Source organism: Dipteris shenzhenensis, chromosome 11 (assembly GCF_047967505.1).
Source record: "Dipteris shenzhenensis isolate YYH24624 ecotype China chromosome 11, Dip_SZ_1.0, whole genome shotgun sequence".
Taxonomy (NCBI): Eukaryota; Viridiplantae; Streptophyta; class Polypodiopsida; order Gleicheniales; family Dipteridaceae; genus Dipteris; species Dipteris shenzhenensis.
Genome location: NC_141606.1, coordinates 13,762,916 through 13,772,535, shown reverse-complemented (window position 1 = coordinate 13,772,535; position 9,620 = coordinate 13,762,916). Strand labels below are relative to the sequence as shown.

General features: G+C 42.6%; 1 protein-coding gene across 1 annotated transcript; it reads left to right on the top strand.

The window, feature by feature from the left end:
• Positions 1–3,634: 3,634 nt before the first annotated feature.
• LOC147896639 (pentatricopeptide repeat-containing protein At3g09040, mitochondrial-like) lies at positions 3,635–6,272 on the top strand. The gene has a single exon (XM_087381870.1). It carries the CDS (start codon positions 3,635–3,637, stop codon positions 6,212–6,214), a length of 2,580 nt encoding a protein of 859 aa, XP_087237996.1. The 3' UTR covers positions 6,215–6,272.
• Positions 6,273–9,620: the final 3,348 nt, after the last annotated feature.

Here is a 9,620-nt window from a genome sequence, read left to right as displayed (position 1 = left end):
AAGCTTACAGCTGCAGTTAGTTACTGGAGCATTGGCATATAGTAAGCTAGGTATAGAGAGATTCAACCATTTATTTAGGCCTGGGCGAATGCCTCCTTTCACACTGTAACTAGGCTTGAACCTTCATCTCCTCCATCAAGTATTAGAACAATTTGCTAATGCCAGCAGGAGAGAAGAGGGTAATGTGCAATTTGAAATCTTGTTCCAAAAGGATTCCAATTCCTCTTTCAAAGAAGCTTGGGTTTTGTATATTTCAACGGTGACGCTTGCGCTTTACCTCTGCCAGACGTTTAGCCAATGCTAACAAATCAAAGCAACTCGCTTTAGTTTCGCAAGAACAACGAGCTTCTGAGGCTGCGTGCAGGTCGCATGAGCAGAAAGTGAACTACACCAGCAAGCAAGAGTCTTCGATTGCCCTTGTAGTCAAGCATTAGTTCTCGTAGATGAGAAATTGATGGTAAACCGAATCAGCGAGCTGCAAAGAGTGCTCAGATTTTAACTCAAACAGAGAGCTTCTAGCTTCAAGCAGAGCTATGGAGAAATCTCCCATTTCATATGGCACGATCTTCGCCTTCCTTGCCTTCCTGCAAACTTTCCTCAACACCTTCCTGCCCCCTGAATTGCAAGATACGATCAAACGGATCGCCCGCAAGCTCTTCCAAGGTTTCTCCAATTACGTCGACCTGAGAATCGATGAGCATGATGGGGTAAACACAAACGAGCTCTACTCTGCAGTTCAGCTCCACCTCAGCCAATCTGCTGCTATAGCTGCGCGAAAAGTGAATCTGGCGCTGCCCAAGAATGCAACCTCTCTTATGTAAGGCTTTGTTTTCACGTTAGTACATAACAACAAAGCATCTGATCGGTGAGCACACGCCTTGTTTTCTTCTCAGAAAGCTCGGTTGTTTTGAAAAATTGAAGGTCAAAAAGCCCGCATTCCCCTTGAGCTCACTGAGGGCATCGTCTCAATGCACGAATACATGGAGCAGATTGCCACCGCTGCGAACTCACTATCTGATCTCGACCTGGCAACGGAACAAGAATACACAGAGTACCTAGGATGGTGCCTTTCGCAAAGTTTTTCTGGCATGAAGTGGACCGTTTACAAGAAAAGGCAGTTGCGTGTATATACTGGGCGTCTACACCTACTCTAAGCAAGATCTTGGAACTGTCGGTTGTTTGCTGGGCTAAAATTTGCTGTCTATCGCACAATTGAAATAGGTCGGGATCAATTTTGGGGCTCATATTTTCATTTAGGCCTAGTCGTTAATTATGCAGTCTGGTCTTGAATGGGCGGAGGCAACGGACAAGGACGAGGTGAAGCTCAGCAAAATGTATCGGCCGCGCTTGAATATAGCTTAGTTTGAGCAGTAAGCATAAATATTGCACCGCTGGCTAGGAACCCAAATTCAAACAATTTGAGCTTCTAGGACAGAGAAGTAGTGATACAGACTTGAAGCGTGAATAGTAAAAGTGCGGCACAGTCTCGACGATATGCCGCGGAGTTAGGCAAGGGATATCATGACTTCAGGGGAGGAATGGCAGGAGCTATGCAAGCTGAAAGTGAATGCAAAATGGATCGTGTAGAGGGAGATTGAACGAAAGAATTGACGAATGAAGCGGGTGAAGATGGAGGAGCCAAGGCAAGAGAGGCTTGTGCAGGGCGTATATGCCTCACAAGATTGAAGCCCCACTAAGAGAAGACAGAAAAAAGAATAGTTCTATAGCATCGTGCAGAAAGAAAACAGTAATGGAAATAGGTGACAAGCTCTACGTGAGAGGGAAGCTCACAGCGGCAGCTACGATCACTCTGGAGTTAGGAGGGAAGACGGAGAGCTTCAAAAACATTGGGCCTGGCATTGCAACGGTGAGCATGGCGCTCAACGAAGGGATCCAGCAAGCTTCCTTGAGCCATAACAATGTGATAGTCACCGCAAACAGCATTAAAACCATGACATTGTAGAAGAAAGGAGGTTTGCATCAGACAAATCAATTACCTCTATAGATATTCTTTTGGGTCTGATCGATAGGAGAGGCGGTACTCGTATTTTGTTTTCACACCGTTGGGAGCCCGACCTTTGTAATAGACAAGCGTTTAACGAATATCTCAACTAGAATTCGGTATGTTTCGCCTATATTTAAAGGTTTTGCCTTGGCTTTTTATGCAGTTGGCTTTTTACGCAGATGGCTTTTCAAAAGCTTTCAAAGCTTTTAAGCTTTCAGAATTTAAAAAATCTAAGGGTGTATATTGTGCCATGTGGAAGCACAGGATTTCAGAATTTGAAAAAACGTCCTAGTGCTGGCCAAGCTTTCAGAATTTAAAAAATCTAAGGGTAAAGGTTTTGCCTTGGCTTTTTATGCAGTTGGCTTTTTACGCAGATGGCTTTTCAAAAGCTTTCAAAGCTTTTAAGCTTTCAGAATTTAAAAAATCTAAGGGTGTATATTGTGCCATGTGGAAGCACAGGATTTCAGAATTTGAAAAAACGTCTTAGTGCTGGCCAAGCTTTCAGAATTTAAAAAATCTAAGGGTGTATATTGTGCCATGTGGAAGCACAGGATTTCAGAATTTGAAAAAACGTCCTAGTGCTGGCCAAGTAAAAATTTCAAAGCATCCCAAATCTTCCTTAGCAAGATGTCTCACTGCAACCTGAAAAACTGATGTGTACAATTGTCTTGATCTCACAAATTAACCACAGCGCTGTCCATTCCAACTGGTTGAAGTCCCCTAAACTGTGCGCAGAAAGTGAAGTCCGAACACCAATTCTTGCGTAAATTCAAACTTTCCGAATGCATTTGCGTGCAAGAGAATGATCATCGGTCTTGCAATCTGGATGCCACCGGAAGAGAGAGATAGACACGTACGTGATATAAATTGCCTTTGACACCCGGTCCGCTTTTGAGCACTTATTATTAAGATCTAAGGATCGGACGGTGGGGATCGGTATTGACGAAGCAGGGAATCGGCCGGCTCTCGCAGCCAATTCCCTACGGAAGGAAATTGAGAAACCAGCAATCGGTCGGTAGGACAAGAGTCGTTTTCCGACGGGACCGACGACCGAATTATCGACCATCAACGAATGGGGGAGGGGGCGTTGAACATGTGTCACTCCAATTCGTTGGTTTGGGCCACTGCTCGGGTGCGGTTGGGACGATCCACGTGAATAATTGATTTCAGGCATGCCATTGCCATTGGATCAAGAGCTGTCAATCCATGAGTGGAGAAGTGGTATATTGATGAAGTCTCAGCATTCATAGACAGTTTGGGAGGGCCACGAGGTCCGTTTCCCAATCCTGCTGTATGCAGATGATATTTTGCTCATATCCGATTCACTGGAGGGGCTTCAGAGGCACCTACAAAGTGTCTGATGGTTTTCGACACAAAAATGTCGGCTTACAGAATGCCATGACTGAGGGGTATATCCAGCATGGGCTATCTGTTCCTGCCCTGAGTCTTTTTGAGAAAATGGATTTTGACCCTGACAAAGGCACCCTTTTGTGTGCCTTGAGAGCATGTTTTACGATCCAAGCCACACAGCAGGGCATGTGGATTCATGAGCATATCATTAAAAGTGGACTTGATTCGGATGTGGTGATTGGGAGCACCCTAGTCAACATGTATGCCAAATTTGGGAACATGCCGGTAGCTCGCAATGTATTCGACAAGCTACAAAATCGAAATGTGGTGTCTTGGGGTGCAATAATTGGTGGTTATGCCCAGCAGGGGTATGGTGTTTATGCTCTTGAACTTTTTGAGGAAATGCAAGAGCAGGGCATACAACCAGATAGAGTGATATTTTCATGTGTCTTGAAGGCATGTAGCTGCATAGGAGACTTTGCATGCGGCAAGCGGATACATGACCAGATTATAACACGTGGATTTCAATCAGATGCGATTATTGGAAGCACTCTTATTGATATGTATGCTAAATGTGCCTGTCTGGGGGAGGCCCGTCAAGTGTTTGAGGAGTTGCCAAGTCGAAATGTGGTGTCATGGGCCGCGATGATTGCAGGATATGCACAGCATGGGTTTGGTCTTACTGCTCTTGAACTTTACAAGCAAATGGAAGAGGAGGGCACAAAGCCAGACAGAGTCACCTTTTTATGCCTTCTGAAAGCGTGTGGCAGCATAGTGGCCACAGAGCAAGGCAAGTTGCTACATGAGCAGATCATTAGGGGTGGACTAGAGTCAGATGTGGCTATTGGAACCACCCTTGTGGATATGTATGCAAAATGTCAAAGCTTGAAGGAGGCACACAAAGTGTTCAATGAATTGCGGAAACGAAATGTGGTGTCATGGAATGCAATGTTGGCAGGATATGTCCGGCATGGACTTGGTGGTCTTGCCCTTGATCTTTTTGAGAAAATGCAACAGGAGGGTACAAAGCCAGCCAGAGTCACATTTTTGTGCATATTGAAAGCCTGTGCTAGTATTAGAAGCAGTGAGCAGGGAAAGCTGATACACAATCAGCTCTTAATGAGTGGATTTGATTTTGATTTGGCCATTGGGAACACCCTGATTGACATGTATGCAAAATGTGGGAATTTGGAGGAAGCACGCAAAGCATTTGATGGATTGTCTAAACGAGATGGTGTGTCTTGGAGTGCAATGATTTCAGGATATGCCCAGCATGGACATGGCCAGCTGGCTCTTGAATTTTTTGAGAAACTACTACAACATGGCATCACGCCAGACAAAGTCTTATTTTCCTCGATCTTGAAAGCATGTGGTAGTACAGGAGCCATTGAACAGGGCAAGCTGATTCATGGCCTGACCAGGGAATGCGGTTTGGAATCAGATGTGGTTATTGGGAACACCCTTATTGACATGTATGCCAAATGTGGCAGTCTAGCAGAGGCACGCAAAGTTTTTGACGAGTTGCCAAATCGAACTGTGGTATCATGGGGTGCAATGATTGCAGGCTATGCCCAGCATGGACTTGGTCTTGCTGCTCTTGAGCTTTTTGAGAAAATGCAACAGGAGGAGGGTATAGAGCCAGGCAACGTGACTTTTTCTTGCGCCTTGAAAGCCTGTGGCAGCATGCAAGCTTTAATGCAGGGAAAGCAGATACACGACCATCTTATCAGAATAGGTTTTGTTTCAGATCTTATCATTGGGAATGGCCTTGTTGACCTGTATGTTAAATGTGGCAGCCTAGAGGATGCACAAAAGGTGTTTGACAAACTGCCCGACCGAGATGTCGTATCTTGGAGTACAATGATTGCGGGATATGCACAGGATGGGCATGGACTTCCAGCCATTTGTCTGTTTACCAAAATGCAAGAGGAAGAAGGTATAACTCCAGACAGAGTCCTGTTTTTGTGTGTCTTGAAAGCATGTGGCAACGTTGGGGCCATAGGGCTGGGTAAGCTGGCACACGATCAGGTCATCAGCAACGGCTTTGAATTAGACTTGGCCATTGGCAACACTCTTATTGAGATGTATGCAAAATGCGGAAGCCTTGATGAAGCACGTAAAGTGTTTGACATGTTGATGAATAAGAATGTGGTTTCTTGGAATGTAATGATTACAGGATATGCTCAGCATGGCTACTGCAAACAGGCAAGGCAATGCTTTGCAGACATGCAACTCCAGGGTTTGAAGCCAGATGGTTGGACCTACACTAGTATTCTCACTGTTTGCAGTCAAGCAGCTTTAGTGGAGGAAGGCCATGGGTACTTTAAAAAAATGAGAGAGGAGCATGGCATCACAGCAACTACTGAGCACTTCAATTGCATTATTGACCTCTTTGGTCGTGCAGGATACTTGCAGGAGGCAGAAAAGGTGCTCCACACGATGCCAACTCTTCCTGATAGCACCAGTTGGATGTCTTTACTGACTGCCTGTCGGGCACATGGCAACAGGGAGCTGGGAAGGCGGTGCTTTGATAAAGTGGTTCAGTTGGAACCCAACACTGCAGCTGTTTATGTTCTCATGTCAAATATATATGCAGATTTTGACATGTGGGAGGATGTTTACAAAATGCAAGAGATGAAAAAGTGTTCTAGTGCATGGAAGAGGCCTGGCAGGGCATGGATTGAGACAGTGAACATTGTACAAGAGTTCATTGTCGGAGACACAACCCACCAGCACAGTGAAACAATCTGTACCAAAATACAAAGACTAGCAAGACAAATAAAGGTGAAAGAACATGTGCCACAGTTGGATCTGGTGTCTGAGCCTTTTGCAAATGAGCATAATGAATTGGCTTGGTGAAAGTCCTTCACTTTGATAAATTAGCTTGGTGAAAGTCTTGGACCTTCACTTTGATGTGTGGTGGTCTTGGGCTCTTTGGCCTTCTTGGACAGTGGTTATAGCTATTGCCAGCTGAGGTACTGATGCATCTCATAGGTACGAAAAATTCTAAACTGTCAGAGCCATGTTTGGTAAGGATGGATAAACTGTTAGAAGCCTAGCGTGAACTATGTTAAAACATGTGTGCCTCAGGATTTATGGAGCGCTCTAAGGTTGAAACCTTAAAGGTAATTATCTTCAACAGAAAGTCACCACTTAATCAATTGGAGAAGAAGAACACAATCACACCATGAAAGCGACAGCAGACTGGGTACAATCTCCCCTCCTTAGATGAGTGGCTCACCCTTTCTCATCTAGAGTATTTATGATATTTCATAAAAGCACCAAGGAGCCAAAATTATCCCTCTTCCAAAATGAGGGATTTGCTTTACATAGCCATCTTAGGGCCTAAAAATGAATTATGTCCAATACAAAATATATTGCTCAAACTTGCAATAATAAAGCAAATACAAAATTGGCCCATGGCCATATAAAATGCGTTGTGCGACACCTCGATTGGTACCCTCGCACTAACTCCAATCCTCACTATGAGTTCCATCACCTATACTCAAGTTGCCAATTACATTAGTTATTAACAATCGATTGAACGAATCACCGAATCAACCGATCCCAACATAACCGCGCTCAATAACACTAGCGACATCAGTATTAACATGGAATCACCCACAATACCGACCATCTAGCATGACAAAACACAAGCTAGTCAGGCGTCTCCAACTAACCACACAAAGTATCTACTAGGACCCTCGTTGCGTCCGGTGCGCTCCTATGGAGTACTTTGCCATAGTCACACTTGACTAAAATAATAATGTCCAAAGTAAGATATATATAAGAAATATAATTTTCGTAACATCCCTCTTGCTTGGATTGCAACTGACCTCACTTGTGTGTTTGATTATAGGAACCAATGAGGTCTGAAAAAGTTCGAAAGAACCGCTCAGGCATCCACTGAGCATCATCTCTCGAATGGTTCTTAAATTTGAGCAAGTATTTAGTATAGACATTTCCTTTTCAGGTCGAGGTTTGTTGATGATCAATAATGCATTTAGGTTCTAGAATTTCTTCTTCATCAACAATCAATGGAGCCTCTTCATAGATAGGATGAATAGGTAAAGGTCCTTTGAAGGGCTTTAAGAGGCTGATATGGAAAGCATTATGTATTTTTAAATTATCAGGTAATTCAAGCCTATAAGCTAGATCATTGATTTTCTGAATCACCTTGAATGGTCCATAAAAACATGGGGACATCTTGATTACTGGCCATTTCTCAACACTCTTCAATCTTCTTTTCTCAATCCGAAGTACATAATCACCTTCCTTAAAAAGCATGTGTTTCCGTTTCTTATTAGCTTGTTTGTGTACTTCTCTTAAGCGATTGCAATGGCTTCTCGAACCTCTTTGAGAATATTTTGATAGTCATGGGTAAATGCATCTGCTGCCTCCACTCTATGGGTCAATCGTGTGATAGGAATAGGTAAAACCTTCCCATAGATAATCTTAAAGGGTGCTCTTCCAGTTGCAGAATGAGGAGTATTATTATAAGCAAACTGTAAGAGATGAATATATTTGTCCCAAGTCTTTGGTTGACTTCCCACATAAGTTCTTATCATATCTAGAATAGTACTGTTTGTAACTTCAGTTTGTCCATTCGATTCTGGATGAAAAGCTGATGAGAAATCTAACTTAGTGCCTAGATTATGAAATAATGCAGTCCAGAAATTACTGTAAAACTTTGAATCTCGATCAGACACTATAATCTTTGGCAAGCCATGATGAACAAAGATATGCTTGACGAATAAATGTGCAGCTTGTTGAGCTGTTAAAGTCTTCTTGCATGGGATGAAATAAGCTTGCTTACTAAAGCGATCTACTATCGTCCAGATCATATCATTTTGATTCGCTGTAGTAGGAAAACCCGTTATGAAATCCATAGATATTTGTTCCCAAGGTTGCGTAGGAATAGGCAAAGGCATTAGCAATCCCGGAGTCTTTCCTTTGTAACTCTTGATCTTCTGGCAAGTGATGCATTCGGCTACAAACTTAGCCACATTTTTCTTATAGTAGGCTAATGAAATTCCCTTGTTATTACTTGTAAAGTGGCAGTCACTCCCCTATGTCCCATATATGGTGGTTGGTACATTTCCTCCATTACAGTTTGTCTAAAGGGTCGAGTGATGCATAATTTCTTTTGATAAAAGAGGTATCCATCATTGCATGAATAGTCCAACATAGGATTCCAATTATTATTCTCTAATTTGTACCATATATCGAAAAAGTCTGGATCCCCTTGATAAGAATTCTTCATACCTTCGAAAGGCTGGGTCTCTACAGCAGTGATGTGATTAATACTTGGCTTTCTGCTAAGAGCATCAGCAACTACATTTTCTTTTCCAGGTTGATACTGAATCATGGGCTGAAAAATCTGTATAAATGATGCCCATTTGATGTGCCTATTGGATATAAGTGGTTGAGTCAACAAATGCTTGATACTTTGCTGATCGGTTTTGATAAGAAACTCAGCTCCCATCAAATTATGTTTCCACATCCGTAGGGCATGCACAACAGTAGTTAATTCTTTATCATATGTGCTATAATTGCATTCCGTTGGTTTTAATTTTCGGCTCTCATATGCTATTGGATGTCCATCTTGCATAAGTACGGCTCCAATTTCATATCCACTAGCATCAGTTACAACTACAAAGAATGGTCTAGAGAAATCGGGTAGTTGCAACACAGGAGCTTGTGTGAGAGCTTCTTTCAAAGCTGTTAAAGATTTATCTTGACGCTTGATCCATAAGAAATGCTTAGCTTTTCTAAGAAGGTCTGTCAATGGATGTGCAATGTATGCGAAATTCTTGACAAACTTTTTGTAAAAGCTACATAATCCCAAGAATCACCTTAATTTGTGTATATCTCGAGGTTTAGGCCATGTGATTATGCATTCAATCTTCTTTGGATCTATTCGAATCCCATCGACGGATACAATGTCACCCAAATACTCTATCTGATCTTGAAAGAAACTACTCTTTTCAGGATTTATGTACAATTGATTTTCTTTAAAGAGTGAAAAGACTAGCTTCAGATGTTCCTTATGCTCCTCCACGTCTTTGCTAAACACCAGAATATCATCGAAAAATACTACCACACAATCTTGGTGTTTAAGAATTATTCGGTTCATCATTCTACTAAAAGTAGCTGGAGCATTAGTTGGCCCAAAAGGTATAACTAGGAACTCATAATGTCCCGTTTGAGTTCTAAAAACAGTATTGTATGTATTTTCTTCTACCATACGAACTTGATGATAGCC